The following is a 14,846-nucleotide window of genomic DNA, read 5'->3' as shown; positions in this document are numbered from 1 at the left end:
TTTTTTTTTCTTTCAGGTTTCAAACTCTTGATTTAAAAATAAAAATGCCTAATGCCTCTTCCTTCGCGGTTTTCTATGTAAAAACTATTCTTGTTCTCCTAGACCAACTTCGTAGTGAAAGGGGGTGTGGGGGTGTTAAACTCTAGACAGGGTTGTCTTCGAAGTTACGGGCATCTGAAGGAGTAATTCATTTCTGCTTAAAGCTGTTGCCCTTCCCAACCGCACTTTATCACGAGAACTATCTCGTATATATTTACGAAGACTCTGCTGAGCAATTAGAGCTACGGGCGCGCATTTAGTGGTTTCAGGAGCACGCAGCTTAGAGGACGGGGTGCCTTTGGACAGCATTTATTCGCAGGGGCGTATGAAATTTCTAATAATCCTGTCAAATATCTTCATGAATAATTTATTAACCCTCCAATTGTTAAGTGCGGCGCGCGCACGCCGGCTCTCCGTGCCCGTCTCTCAGGAATCTGCTGCCGTATTCCTCAAGTGACAAAGACTCGGCAACATCGGCACCTTGAGGTGTCTGAGCCTCACAAAAGGGCAGCGCTGCGGGTCAGGCCGGCGGGTGCGCGCTCGCCCGCCTCCCGCCGTCCCGAAGCCCCGCTTCTTCGCACCGGCGGCGGCGGGATCCCCGCTTCTCCCCGCCCCAGGCCCGGCGGGACGGAGCGGGCGCGGCCCCAGGTGAGCGCCAGCGCGTCCACGCCGCGGCCGAGGCCAGCAGCTCCCGCACCGCAGAAGAAAGGCCGTAGCACCCCGGAGGCCCGCAGGGCGGCGGAGGCCGAGAGGCCCAGCCGCCTCCCGAGCTCCGTCCGAACCCTCCCGAACCTCCCCGAGCCGCCGCCCGAACCTCCCCGAACCGTCCCGAGCCGGCGCCGAACCTCCCCGAGCCGCCCCGCCGCTGGTGCGCGCGGCCGATCAGCTGGGCGCGCGCCGGGAGTCACGTGGTGCGCGTGTCGAAGGTCACGGCGCGCTCACAATGGAGCTCTCGGAGTATGTGCAGAGAGGCTTCCAGACGCTTGCGGACCCCGGCTCGTTTGACTCCAACGCCTTCGCGCTTCTCCTCCGGGCGGCTTTCCAGAGCCTGCTGGACGCCCGGGCGGACGAGGCCGCGCTAGGTAAGCGGCTCGCCCGCCGCCGCGGCCTGGGCGGAGGGGCGCCCGGCAGAGCCGCCAGCCCGGCGCCCGGGGCACTGCCCCAGCCCGGGCGCGTCCCCGGGCCCCGGCCCCCGCTCGGCCGAGTGTGGGGACCCCAGCGGGCCCTGAGCGCCGTGCTGCCCCCGCAGGGCACCTGCACGCGGCCGGCTCCACGCTCCCGGCCTGGTTTTTCTGCCAGTCTCTTTGTTCCTTTGTAAAGCCGCGTTCAAGTCTTGCCTGTGGCCTAACTGTGTGGGGTTTTCAGCCTTCCCCGGAGGCTGTTTTGACATTTGGACTTCAGCTGGGGAGGTCCTGTGGTCCAGCCTCCCGGGCTGGGCTGGAGGGGGTTCAGAAGGGTCTGTTCCGAAGGAACGGCTGGGTCAAATAGCCCTGACTTCCCCAGCCCAGAGCACACCTCCGAGCCTGGGAGGACTCCAGCACTGGCTTTCAGTGTGCTGAACCCAGCTTCTTCGCCCAGAATGTTTTGTTCTGCAGCGGTTACCAGGAAGAGAGACTTTTAAATGTCTGGTCGCAGAATGCAGTTGTCATTATGGATTCAGCGGGTACTTTAAGACAAACCACTTGTAGATAGTTTCCTTAAATGTATCAACACACTTCAGAACTCTGTTTTTTTTTTTTCCTCCCCTAGTTTCATATTAGACAGTTGGAAAAAAAGTATGAAAGTGGAAGATGTTCTTCAAGCAAAAAATAGTAACCACCACCTGGGTTAATCTCTGCACAGTGTGTGTGTGTGTGTGTGTGTGTGTGTGTGTGTAACTTGAATATATTGATGGGATTTTGAAATTTCTCCTGTATATTCTGGTGTATAGCCTCCTGGCAAACTTCCATGATATATTTATGTCCATGGAGCCAATTACTGTAAAATGTCATTTTTTGAAAGTTGTTCATTTTGAAAATTACAACACTATGTTCATTTTGAAAATTACAACTGGCTTCCGTTTCTCCTTTGCTTTCATCCAACCAGCAACCACTGTTCCCTTTTCTTTGAGGCCTGCCTGGTTTTTTTTTTTTTTTTTTTAAATATTAAGACGAAATAAAAGAAGGTAATTGAAAAGAGATTGACAGCAGATTATTGTTGTATTCTCTTTATTGTTTTGCAATTGACCTTGTTCATCTCATCTATTTACAATTGGGTTTTTGTTATTTTTTCTAAAAGTCTTACCCAAACCAAAATATTCCTCTTAGGAACAGGAGTCTAAAGAATTTGTAATCATTAGCAACTAATTTATTTTAGATCACCCAGACTTGAAACATATCGACCCAGTGGTTTTAAAGCATTGTCACGCAGCAGCTGCAACTTACATCCTGGAGGCAGGAAAGCACGGAGTTGACAGATCCACTCTCAGGTACAGGCTTTATCTAAATGCCCGATTATTTTTAAGTGGCATCTTTGTGGTTGTCATTTCAGTTTTTAAAGCAAGCCTAAGCCTTGGTTTATTTCCCCCACTCCTCTAGCACTTACCTAGAAGACTGCAAATTTGAACGAGAGCGAATAGAACTGTTTTGCACTGAGTATCAGGTTACTTACTTTAAACTTTTAAATTAACAATTAGTTTCCACCTCCCCCTTTTTCCTGCTGTTTGCAAAAATGTGTTTTCTTTCCTTCTTTCCCCAGAATAATAAGAATTCTCTAGAAATCCTACTGGGAAGGTAGGTACTGTATTAGGTGTCCAGCTGGGACACTTTTCACTTGTGGGGAATGAATGGAGCTTGCTGGTGTGAGACAAAACAGGGCCAAAATCCTGGGATCCTGACCCAAAATAAAAGGGCCAAAGGGCAAGCAGAACAATTGAAGTTAAGCTAATGTCTTTAAGGAAAGAGCTTGATATAATCTTAGTAGGATGCTTTTACTCTTTTGAACTTGAAGATGATGTTCAGCAGCACTTTAAAGTTGTTCAGAGTGGAATGAAATGGTTGAGAAAAAAAGACACCATTCAGTAGATACTGGAAGTTTTCCTGTAGGTATTACAAAATTATCATTGTTTTTCAGTATAGGAAGATCTCTCCCTCATATAACTGATGTTTCTTGGCAGTTGGAATATCAGATAAAGGTAAAGTGTAACAAACTCCTCAGTAGAGCGATTTAGAGGAACTTCTTTTAGGTTAGAGTTAAAGATTGGTGTTTTGTGTTGTTTTAGACCAATCAACTTCATAAGATGTACCGACCTGGATATTTGGTGACCTTAAATGTAGAGGTATGTATAGATCTTTATCTAAAAATGATATGTGTAACACACGTTTTAATTTCTTTTGTACAGATGAACAGTATTTTTTTCTTTCATAGAGCAGTGATGCCCAGTCCTACCCAGAGATTAGTTTTAGTTGCAGCATGGAACAGTTACAGGTACAGTATCAAGATCTTTGGATATGCTTCTTTCAGTGGGTGTTTGAGAAACATGTTTATGGAATTTAAAACTATAATCAACACATCATTAGAAAATGAAGGTTGGTTCAGGATTCAGTGGCAAAGGGAGAGTGGGAAGCAGAAATTTAATACAGACTTCACTTTTAAAAGTAAGATAGTAACATCCAGTAGCCTGTGTTTGCTGTTTTTAAAGAAACATAACTTCTGAAATTTTGTGTTCAGTACAGTTGCCTTCATTTTATTATGCATCTGATTCAGTAAAACTGAACAAAAGTAAGAGCAAGGATTTAAAAATGCCTTTGACAACTTAAACTTTCAAAGTTGTATTTTTAAGCAGCAGTTCTAAATTACTCTACAAAGGGAAAGTTCATATAACTTCTTAAAACTTTATATTGTCAGTGTAAAACTGAAGAAATTGAAAACTTCGTTGATTGATGGACAACGAAGTTATGTCTTACCAATTAAATAAAATGAAGAATATCCCTGAACATTTGGATGAAATTGACTGTTCCAAAGACATCTGCAGTCATTTCAGTGTAAATATTAGAACAACCTTAAACAGAAAATGTGTGAATCAACTTTCCTTAGAGAAGTTTAGACATGGTTTAGATATTTTGTGCCTGTAAAAACTGTTAGAATTTGAATAGCTGACTCCAAGACGAGGTCCTGTTAGAGAAGCGCTTCTTTTGACAGTGATTTGCCAGCCGTTAAAGTCACCTTCAATTTTAGACTCCTTAGATGTCATTCGGACTTTCCTTGCAGTTGCCTCAAAGCCGGGTGCTTCCTTTCTTGTGTCCCCAGATTGTGACATGAGCTGTACATTTTTTAGGACTTGGTGGGCAAACTTAAGGATGCTTCAAAAAGCCTGGAAAGAGCAACTCAGTTGTGACCTGGGGAGGCTGACGACCCCCAGAGCCTAGAGGAAAACCAGAGCGCCTTGTCTCCTGCAGGACCGTCGCTCGTGCGAGCTGGATGGCATTGTCAGTGGCAAAAGCGCGCCCTTTTGAAGTCATGCCAATCTATTTTGACACCTTTTACACATGTGAAATGGTTGAGAGGGCAACTATTGAGCATTTGACTTTCCAGTATTAGTCGTGAACTCCCTCTCTGCCGAGCGTTTCCAGCCCTCTCAGGGTGCGGAGCCCCAAATAAATGAGGTGGTGTTCCCCAAGAAGGGCGGTATTCCGTGTGGAGTTTGTGCGCAGCAGCCTGGGCCGCCGTCGGCGCGGACGCCCGCCGGAGAGGTGCGCGGGGCGCCGCGCTCGCGGCCGGGGCGGCCCGTTACCTGCGGCGGGCCCCGCGGGGCCGGTCGGGCAGCTCCCCGCGCGCGAGCCCCTCCCGGGCGCCGGCGGGCGGGGCGGCCGCTGTTGTTTCCGCGGGCCTGGCTCGGCGCAGGTTCGGCGGGGCCAGGCGGGCCGAGGCCGGGCGCCCCCGGCGGGCCCCGCGGACGTGTGCGCCGCGAGCGGGCGGGAGCCGGGTGGGGGCGGGGCGGCTGCGGGGCCGAGCGGGGCCGCGGCGGCGTGTGGCGCTGTGCAGAAATGCCGCCGCGCCGCGCCGCCGCGAGGGGAGGGGGCTGGGCGCGCGGGCGCAGGGGAGGGGGCGGCCACGGGCCCGACTACACCGACACTAATTCCCAGGCCGCCCTTAAGGAATGAGGGGAGCACGTGACCCGGCGGGGGGCGGGGGCGGGGGCGGGCGCACTCCGAGCCATTTTGGAGCCGGTGTCAGTTTCCACTCTGCCTTCAGCGGTGCATTTTTTTCCACCTCCCCTCCCCCTCCCGGCCTGCCTCCCCTCCCCCGCTCCCGCCCGCACGCACACTCGGCGCCCCCCGCCCGGCCGCCCGCCTCCCCCACGCGAGTCTGAAATAATAATCGCGGTATTAAAGGCAGAGCCCGGGCGAGACAATGGGGAGGTTGGCGAGGGAGCCCCGCGCCGGCTTCGCAGCGCCTCCCGGCCCCGCAGAATAATACGGCTCGGCCCCTCCGCGCGCCCTCCCCCGAGCGCGGCCGGGAGGCGGCGGCTGCGCCGAGGAGGAGGAGGAGGAGGAGGAGGCGAGGCCCGAGGAGGCGGCGGCGGAGGCCGCGCGGAGGCGGAGGAGGCCGCGCGGGAGGAGGAGGCCGCGGCGCGCGAGCAGGAGGCCGGCGGGGGAGCGGCATGAGCCGAGCGCGGCGGCCGCGGCGCCTCTCGGCCGCGCTCGGTGCCCATTGACAGCGGCGGCGGCGGCTCGCTCCAAGATGGCCGCTTGGCTCGCATTCATTTTCTGCTGAACGACTTTTAACTTTCATTGTCTTTTCCGCCCGCTCCGATCGCCTCGCGCCGGCCGCTCTTTCCGGGTACGTAGGAGGCGCGGGCGGGCGGGCGGGCGGGCGGGCGGGCGGCGGCCGGGGCGGCCGGGGTCGGGCCGGGCCGGGGGCGGCGGCGCTGACAGCGTGGGCCCGCGGCCCGCGCCCCGCGCCCGCGCCCGCGCGCCCGCCGCCTCCCGCCGCGCCGGCCGCCCGCAGCCCGCACCGGCGCCGCCGCCGCCGCCGCCCGCCCGCCCCACGTTTCAGTTCCCCGCCCGCCCGCGCGCCCCCCGGCCCCCTCGCGCCGCACATGGTCCCCGAGAGCGGCACTTGCGCCTGCAGCCCGCGCGGCTCCCGCGGCCGCTCGCCCTTTGTTGAGAGGCGGACTTCGCCGGAGCACGGACGGGAGCCCCAGAGCCGGCGCTGCCGGGCTCCGGGCGCTGCCCTCCTCTCCCGGGAAAGGGCTCTGGAGCTCTCGGAACCCTCAGGGAACGCCCCATCTTATAGGGACGGGTACTGTGGGGGGCAGCGATCCCGACGAGGTGGGTGTTAGGCCGGGGGGAGCCTCGACAGAAATGTTATTAACTTAACTTGGAGGGACACTTGTGTGAAATTGGATGGCTGGTAAGATGGCGGTTCCCAGTTGTTCCCAAGGTCTTGTGCGTTTACGGTGGAAAGGGTAAAGTTTTCAAGGTGGTGTTTGGTGGGAGTCTTGGGCAGGGGTGCCGTAGGTACTTGGGGCGAGCTCTCCAGGAGGGGGGCATTTCAGATTTTGAGCTTTGTTTTGGAGTGAAGAAGGTGCCTGGACGTTAGCTAGCCTTTCTGGAGGCTCCTTTTCTCTCTCCACTTCTTTCCCCCCTTTTTCTCTTCTTGTCCCTGGAAGACACTACAACTTTCCCTCTCACTGTGGGATGCGCCGGGACTGGTGAGTTAGGTCCACTGTGTTTTCCAGATTTTGCTGCAGGTCAGAATAGGTCCTGTAGAAGGGGATGCTGCGGGGAGAGGCACCAGCGCGGTGATTGCTTATGTTTACGTAGTCATTTGGACTTGACAGCGCTGGAGCATGATCTTTTCCCCAGAGCTTTACAGTTAATAATTGGAAATAAACAAGGAGAGAGACTTTGATCATTCCCAATTGCAATAAAAGGATTTAGTGGGCTTAGTGGTCACGGTTCAATATCTGAAAGAGAATTGAGCATTAACCCCTTCTCTTAAAGTAGGCAAAATTCTGGGCATATTTGCCCAGCTGCAGATGGATGATGGCAGTGCAGCCTGGTTTTGTAGGAGCCCCCAGCCTTTGGAAATGCGCTGTAAACCTAGTAGAGACTTGATACGTAGAGGGTGCGAATTGTTGACAGCGTGCGTTTAATCGGGTGTGAGGCTATGCAGGAACATTTGGGTCTGAAGTAGACTGATGAGAGATTGAGAATTTCTCAAGAGGCTGTTTTTTTCTTTTTTTAAGTAAATTTTTTACCCAGGAGTTCATTTCCATAAATCTTTTATGAAAGTGAGATATTTGAAATAACCTACTAGGTCAGACTATACTCTTGTAATAATATCTCTAAAGCTATGTGAAAGAGTGTGTGTGCTTGTGGAGACAGTCAAATATAGTCACATACAAACTTTTGTAAGGCAAGTAAGCATTTGGATGCATTTCAAAAGCCCACCAACACTCTTATCACTGAGCTCTTGAAAGTATGTTGTGTCCAAATAGGCAAAATTCTCCCCAGGAGTCAAGTCACCCCCAACTTTACCCACACTTGCATTTGAGCAGTGAGCCCCAAGTGGGATTATGGAGTTCATTTGCATTTCTTAGGTTTCAGTCCTCAAGCTGATTGTTAACATAAGAGCTTTCTTCGGTTTTCCTTCATTTTGATGTTACTGGTGTGAGGCCTCCGATTAAAAACTGACAGCTCCAGCTGAGTAAGTTAGAAAGGCATGTTTTACCTGTATTTTTAACTCTGTGTGCTTGTTGTATTTTTTACTGACTTTCAGGCAGTTTCTGTGGTACAGGAGGTTTTCTTAAGTCTTACCAAGCATGAAGTCTTCATGAGGTGGTCAGTACTACCTAATAGGATAAAATGATGAAGAATTGATGTTTGTATCAGTAACAACATGATAATTGATTAGCATTATGCATGGTTGTAGGAACAGGGCCAAATTGTTTTCAACTGAGGTAAGAGAGTTGTGTGGATTCCGATTTAATGTGAATTCAAGAGGTTTTGTTCAGGTCCACGTGACTGAAATGTTCAAAGATAACAAAGATCACCTATTGAGACTTGACTGTTGTTTGAGTGTGTGTGTGCTAACGTAATAGAGTGTGCCTTCTGTAATACAGAGAAGGGGAAAGGCAGAGCCTTTCGGGTACTTCCTTGATGGGTGGTGTGAGTAGGGTATGGTTTCTTTTTTAGGCAGAGTGTCAGCCTCACTGAGCACCTTTCTAGGAAAGAGACAGTGGTTTCCCAAGAGAATTTTCTTTAAGCACCAGGCGGGGTGGTCTTTAATCACCAAGTATGGTTGATTCACATCTTGCTCCTCTGTGACTCCACTTGAATGATGCTATTTGTTGACAGCATTCCAAACAAGTAATCCAAAGAAGGTTTCTGATTGAAGTCCCAGGTTGCCCCTGAGTCACTTTTACAGAGGCTTGTTTTGGGCTTGGGCCATCTTTAGCGTTCATCACTGTTAATTCCAGTCATTGGGGTATATAGTTGGTACTTCCCTCTTCTGTATTAAAAGTTCCTTAGCATTGAAGCCCCAGGTGCATTTTGCTACAAATTATGCAAGTCCCAAATTTCCATTTCAGTAGGCGTTGAGGGCTTGTACTTCAGTCAGGTTTAGAGGGGTCAGTCTTGGTTTAGACTGTAAAGAGTGAAAGCTCCTTCCCCCAGCAGGGCACCAGGTAACTGACTTCCCTGAGTGCCTTCTGTTGCTGACCGTTCTCAACTGTGAGTTTTCTAAAATGTATCTGTTGGGATTCTCATTTCATCTTGTGAGTATGGGATGAAAGTTAGGTGAGAAAATGACATTTGTTTTCCCCGCCCCCGTCTTTACTCTGCATCTATCTTTCCATGTTGTCACCAATCCTCCCCGCTTCTCCTGCCCCCAGCATAGTTTATTCAAATAGAGGTGTGCCCCTTCTTTAAAACAGATTTCAGTGTTCAGCCCTCCCAAAAACTTTGCATGGCTCATCTGCTCTACTGGAGGACTTGTTAGAGAAGGGAGCCTTAGAGGGTCAGTTCAGAAACGTCTCTGCAACTCCAGCCTTGTCTGGCAGGGGCTAAGTGCACAGTTGGCAATTCTCAAAAGATCTTTTAGTGAAATTTCTGACGTTTGCTAACAGGACAGACAGAAAAAGGCAAGATAAGAAAGTGGCTCTTCCCTCTCGGTGGAAGAGCCCCGGAGAGTGTCTGGAATGGCCGGCGCACTCTCGCTGGGCTGGGACTGTGGTGGCCGTCACCCGGGGATCCACACCCTTCGGCCCCACCCCGCCCCTCCCCCGCGCCCGCCACCCCGCACGCCCGCAGAGGCTCGGCTTGGCCAGCTCCGAGCAGAGTTGCAGCGGTGGCCGGATGCCAAGTCTAAGACTAAGTTGCTATGGAAACCCCAACGGAGGCGAGTTCCGAATCCGGAGCAAGACCTAGCCCGGGGCACCTCGGGATCCGCCCCTCACATCCCGCCCGTGTCCGTGGCGCCCAGGCCTCAGCCGAAGCCCACTGGGTGCTTCTCTCCTGCGCACCCAGTCCGGAAATGCCAGGGTGCCGGGGGGCGCGCCGAGCGCTTTCTCTTGGGGCGGCCGGAGCCCTGCCAGGTTCTGGTTGTTTGAGCCGTCCAAACCAGAGTCCCGAAGCTTTGGACTGGAGGTCCTGCAGGAAATTCCACACTAAATTCGGAGACTTAGATGGAGCCTGGTGGCTAGTAAATCTCCGCGGGGTGTGCGTGGTGTCCGCGGAGCTGCGTGGTGTCTGTGGAGCAGAAGGACACAGAAGAAAGAGACCCGAGTCCACCCCCCTCCCAGCCCCCATCCCAGACCTTTTCATCTCACTCCAGAGGCCAGAAGTAAATTTAGTTGGATCCTTTTACACCATTTCAGTGGAGGTTATTCTGATCTCATTAGTTAAGTTCCTTCCGTGGAAGACGGTTGGAGATGCAGCTGTACCGGGATAAGCGAGTTTTACCAACTGCTTTGCATTTCGGGGTATACGGTTACTTGGGATCCTGGAGATAATCGTGACTCAGTTTCTTTGAATTATAGCCAATTTTTTTGTACGTGTCTTACAGGATCTTTTATCAAGCAGAAATGCATCGAACAACCAGAATCAAGATCACTGAGCTAAATCCCCACCTAATGTGTGTACTTTGTGGAGGGTACTTCATTGATGCCACTACCATAATAGAGTGTCTACATTCCTGTGAGTACCCTTCAGCTTTCTTGTGTCTGTGCAGTTCACAGCTCATCCTGACTGTTAAAACTTGCAACATTCCCTCATGCCTTAGAAATGTTTCTTTACAGTTGTGGGATTTACTTTCTTTTCCATGTAGTGATTTGTGACAATTAGGCAGTCTATAGTGTTCAGGATATTAATTGGTTTCACTTTTTTACTTTGAGAAATACCTTTGTCATTTCCCGTTCTTGAATTTTCAGTTCTGATAGTATTAACGTTTAAACCTGAGCTTTCTAAATTCACAGAAACTTTTTGTGTTCCTCATTCTAGTCTGTAAAACATGTATTGTGCGTTACTTGGAGACCAGCAAGTATTGTCCTATCTGTGATGTCCAAGTTCACAAAACTAGACCACTACTGAATATAAGGTAGGCGAATGCTGACATTTCTGAGTGGTGACTATTACTGGAATTGCATAATTCACAAGCAGGGAAGGCATCCCTGGTTTTGCTTTGCAGGAAACTGATTGTTGAATCCTAAGCTCATTTGTAAGCATTACAGGGAGCAGAACTTTAATTTCTTGCCATTTTAATGGTGGATGTGTTTTTGACAAAGTTCAGTATTATTCCAGTGTCTTAAAGGTATCTTTTCTGTCCTTTAAAACTAAACTAGTTTGTGTGTGTGTGTGTGTGTGTGTGTGTGCGCGCGTGTGTGCGCGTGTGCGTGCGCGCGTGCATGGCTTTATTGTCTTAACGACAGAAAGGAATAATTTTTTTTTCAGGGCGTTCATATTCTTTATACTTATTAGCGAATTTAGTTACAGGAAAGGCTCACTTCCCTTGACTAATGAATATGATGAATTAATTACTGTATATAAGGTATTTGATGATTTGAAGAACTACTGCAGAGCCCTTCTCACTAGTTTTCATACCAGTGTATTTTTACACTGTATCACAATCAATAGAACACCACAACACCAAAAAAAAAACAACAACAAACAAACAAACAAAAAAAACCCACACCACCAAAAGCTTAAGAACACTTGCAACACTTCCAGGTTTCCCGTCTTAATTGATTCTTACTCTCTTCCAGGTCAGATAAAACTCTTCAAGATATTGTATACAAATTAGTTCCAGGGCTTTTCAAAAGTGAGTAACTTGATTAAATGAATTTTTTAAAAATTGTTGGTTTTAACCTGTTGTGCCAAATTTCTTTCTTATTTCCCTTCTCACATCTTTCAGATGAAATGAAGAGAAGAAGGGATTTTTATGCAGCTCATCCTTCAGCTGATGGTAAAGTTTTGTGCGGCAAATGTTATTTGGGGAAGGAAATTAAATTATGTTGTTTACTCTAAATTATTCCTTCCTCTTATATAAAAAAATATTCAGTTTTTAATTGAAATGTCTTGGCAGCTGCCAATGGCTCTAATGAAGACAGAGGAGAAGTGGCTGATGAAGATAAGCGAATTATAACTGACGATGAGATAATAAGCTTATCTATTGAATTCTTTGATCAGAGCAGGTTAGTCCTCCTGGAAATCTGTTTCATGGCGCTGTGGTTATTCGATACTTTGTTTCATCAGTAATTTTTCTCTCTCTTAGATTGGATCGGAAAGCAAGCAAAGAGAAGTCTAGGGAAGAGGTATGTTCTACATCACAGAATGTTAGGGGAAACTCTGGATCCTAGAATTTATGCTGTCCTGTAGAATATTGTGGGTCTCAGGATGCTCTTAAATGACCAAGTTGTGCTGGGAATATGTTGATCTAGTATTTTTAATAGTAAATTCAAAGTGTAGCTAGTTGAGAGTTTTGTTGCATTTAGTGTGAATATTAGTACTTTTTTTTTTTTTTTGGTCACATTTAGGCAATTCAAACTTTCTTTTTTACCTGAGAGTTAGGAATTGGAGAAAATTACTTTTGTGAATGTGCTTGTAGGTGAATGACAAAAGATATCTAAGATGCCCAGCAGCAATGACTGTGATGCACTTGAGAAAGTTCCTCAGGAGTAAAATGGATATACCCAATACTTTCCAGGTACCTGCCTCATGCCGTTTATGTTGATTTTTTAACATTTTAGATGTTTCTTTATTTTTTATTCTGGACCATAAAAGGCAATACAAAAAAAAAATCTTAAATTTGGTGACTAAGTTTAAGATACTTCTTTAAATGTTTGGTGAAGATGCTTTTTTTAAGAAAGCATTTTGGAGTATACTCAGAGGAAAAGTGTATGAATTTACCTTTGTGTGTCTGTCACTGAGTACTTGAAGTCTGTCTCTAGATTGACGTCATGTATGAAGAGGAACCTTTAAAGGATTACTATACACTAATGGACATCGCCTACATTTACACCTGGAGAAGAGTGAGTGGCTCCCCACCCTCAGGTGTGCTTGCCCCGTGCATGTGGAAGAATGTAGTGATTTTCCTCTTCCTTTTAACTCTGTAGAATGGCCCACTTCCTCTGAAATACCGCGTTCGGCCAACCTGTAAAAGAATGAAGATCAGTCACCAGAGAGACGGACTGACAGATGCTGCCGAGCTGGAGAGCGACTCTGGGAGTGACAAGGCCAACAGCCCAGCGGGAGGCATTCCCTCCACCTCCTCGTGTTTGCCCAGTCCCAGCACTCCCGTGCAGTCTCCCCACCCACAGTTCCCTCACATTTCCAGTACTATGAACGGAACCAGCAACAGCCCCAGTGGCAGCCACCAGTCTTCTTTTGCCAGTAGACCTCGAAAGTCATCAATAAATGGGTCATCAGCAACTTCATCTGGTTGAGTCAGAGACTGTTATGGAACATATTTTTCAACCCCCTGATTTAGATACCTTCATCCATTACAGCTTTATAGATGCACATACATGTGACTGTCGTCCAGTTTGCTTTCTTTTGTAGTGACATTAAATTTGGCCATAAAAGATGGACTAGATGTGATACTTCATATGGATGTTAATTGAAAGGAAAGAGTCTGTAAAGAAATGGATTCTGAGAAGGCAGGCAAGATTGTTTCTGTGTTAGGAAAGATGTGAAATGTTTGGATTTGGAGATGTTCTGCAGTGGGCCATAGTTTGTTAATCTCAACTAATGCCTACATTACATTCTCTTTGATTGTTCTTGTTATTATGCTGTTTTGTGAACCTGTAGAAAACAAGTGCTTTTTATCTTGAAATTCAAAAAATGGAAAGAATAAGCATAGAATAAGCATTCTATGTAGCCATGTCACTGTGAATAACAATTTCTTGCATATTTAGCCATTTTAATTCATGTTTGATTTTTACTTCTCTGTTGCTACACAAAATGATCAAAAGAGACTTCAGTTTTACAATCTGTATGCCTGAAATGCGGGTACTACCATTTATTTTATGACTTGCTTAAAGGATTCGCTTTTGTAAGAATCCGATGGCATTGTGCTTGTTGTACGATGCCGCATTGGTGTACGACAGAGCAGGAAACAGTGTTGTATGATATATTTATAAATACTATAAAAAGATTGTGTTTCATGCGTTCAGAAACAGTTGTTAAAATTCCCCAAACTGGTTCGACCTTTGCAGATGCCCACAGCGCACCCTGTGTTGAGGCTTGCCACCAGCACAGAATTTGTTTTTAATGCTGAGGGCTAGTTTGAAATCCTTTCCCACTTGGAAGCAAATGGCAGGTCATCATAGTTCTGGCTTTTCTCCAATAATACTTTCAAAATTAATGTTGCAGTGAAGAAAAATTTTAACCAAGGCAAATGAAAATAGTGTTTTAATTTTTCATTGGTTAAGATAAAATTACGGTGTTTTTAAATACTATTTATCACTGGAATTCTAAAATAGATTTTTTAAGTCAACCAGCTAATTGCTGAAGTAAGGCATTTTATCTACAATTATTTTAGTGTATGTGGCATAATAGTAATTTCAAAATTAAAAGTTGTTTTTATAGTTACAGGAATCTGCCTTTTCTGTAATGTCTGGAAATAGAAGCAATTTATTATGAGTTTCTACAGGTATTTTTAAATAGAGCAAATATGTTGAATTTAAAATATGAATGACCCCACCAATTCTCAGTTTTGCTTTGGTCGAACTTAGTGTGTGTTTATCACCATCAGTTGTTTGTAAGGATGTTTATTCTATATGAATATTGTTTCATGTTTGTATGGGAAATTGTAGCTAAGCATTTCATTGTCTCCAGTTTGCAAAAGAAGCACAATTCTATTGCTTTGTCTTGCTTATAGCCATTAAATCATTACTTTTACATATATTGCTGTTACTTCTGCTTTCTTTAAAGATTCAGTAAATGTTTTATGAAGCCACAAAATACATATATTTTTATTTTGACCTGAATTTGTACAGTCCCATTGTGTGTGTCGTTTCTAAATAGATGTAAAATTAAATTTCATTTTTAATTGGAAAAATTCAATAAAATGATATTCATTTAGAAAATAGCTATGATCTTTAATTAAAATTTTGCTATGAAAGCACAATGTGCAGAAGTTTGGGAACCCTGTAGTGAATTTCAAGCCCTAAAATCTAAGGGAAATACATTGTTGTCTTCAACTGATGATGCTTTGTTGTATATTGCTTGAAAGCCCAATGGAAGAACTGTTTATTTACAATCTTTGAAGCAAAAGTTACCAATGTTTGCCAATTTTGGTGAATTTAACTAACTTTTTGTAGGCTT

The 14,846-nt window shown here is 47.0% G+C and overlaps 2 protein-coding genes across 4 annotated transcripts; both read left to right on the top strand.

Moving 5' to 3' along the window:
- The first annotated feature begins 927 nt into the window (after window positions 1-927).
- Commd3 (COMM domain containing 3) lies at window positions 928-4,699 on the top strand. 2 transcript variants are annotated; one of them, XM_021632106.2, is made up of 8 exons: window positions 928-1,121; window positions 2,395-2,506; window positions 2,616-2,679; window positions 2,776-2,810; window positions 3,151-3,211; window positions 3,299-3,355; window positions 3,445-3,504; window positions 4,327-4,699. In XM_021632106.2, exons 1-8 carry the CDS (start codon window positions 983-985, stop codon window positions 4,336-4,338), a joined length of 540 nt encoding a protein of 179 aa, XP_021487781.1. In that variant the 5' UTR covers window positions 928-982; the 3' UTR covers window positions 4,339-4,699. The 2 variants fall into 2 exon arrangements, with proteins under 2 accessions (XP_021487781.1, XP_021487779.1); XM_021632104.2 differs by having other exon boundaries at window positions 929-1,121; window positions 4,355-4,699.
- An 817-nt stretch (window positions 4,700-5,516) lies between these two features.
- On the top strand, window positions 5,517-14,608 carry Bmi1 (BMI1 proto-oncogene, polycomb ring finger). Of its 2 annotated transcripts, none has more exons than XM_021632103.2 (10): window positions 5,517-5,859; window positions 10,090-10,220; window positions 10,524-10,620; window positions 11,285-11,340; window positions 11,434-11,484; window positions 11,605-11,713; window positions 11,794-11,833; window positions 12,127-12,225; window positions 12,470-12,550; window positions 12,635-14,608. In XM_021632103.2, exons 2-10 carry the CDS (start codon window positions 10,109-10,111, stop codon window positions 12,962-12,964), a joined length of 975 nt encoding a protein of 324 aa, XP_021487778.1. In that variant the 5' UTR covers window positions 5,517-5,859; window positions 10,090-10,108; the 3' UTR covers window positions 12,965-14,608. The 2 variants fall into 2 exon arrangements, with proteins under 2 accessions (XP_021487778.1, XP_060228815.1); XM_060372832.1 differs by lacking the exon at window positions 5,517-5,859 and adding an exon at window positions 6,177-6,350.
- The last annotated feature ends 238 nt before the right edge of the window (window positions 14,609-14,846 follow it).

Source organism: Meriones unguiculatus, chromosome 19 (assembly GCF_030254825.1).
Source record: "Meriones unguiculatus strain TT.TT164.6M chromosome 19, Bangor_MerUng_6.1, whole genome shotgun sequence".
Lineage (NCBI taxonomy): Eukaryota > Metazoa > Chordata > Mammalia > Rodentia > Muridae > Meriones > Meriones unguiculatus.
The sequence above is the reverse complement of the archived record's forward strand: the minus strand, read 5'-3'. Positions and strand labels throughout refer to the sequence as shown.

Coding starts and splice junctions, on each gene's coding strand:
- Commd3 (XM_021632104.2), top strand. CDS start 983: ATGGAGCTCTCGGAGTATGTGCAGAGAGGCTTCCAGACGCTTGCGGAC. Junction 2,507..2,615: donor GTTGACAGATCCACTCTCAG/GTACAGGCTTTA, acceptor CCACTCCTCTAG/CACTTACCTAGAAGACTGCA. Junction 3,356..3,444: donor TGGTGACCTTAAATGTAGAG/GTATGTATAGAT, acceptor TTTCTTTCATAG/AGCAGTGATGCCCAGTCCTA.
- Bmi1 (XM_021632103.2), top strand. CDS start 10,109: ATGCATCGAACAACCAGAATCAAGATCACTGAGCTAAATCCCCACCTA. Junction 11,834..12,126: donor AAGAGAAGTCTAGGGAAGAG/GTATGTTCTACA, acceptor ATGTGCTTGTAG/GTGAATGACAAAAGATATCT. Junction 12,551..12,634: donor ACATTTACACCTGGAGAAGA/GTGAGTGGCTCC, acceptor TTAACTCTGTAG/AATGGCCCACTTCCTCTGAA.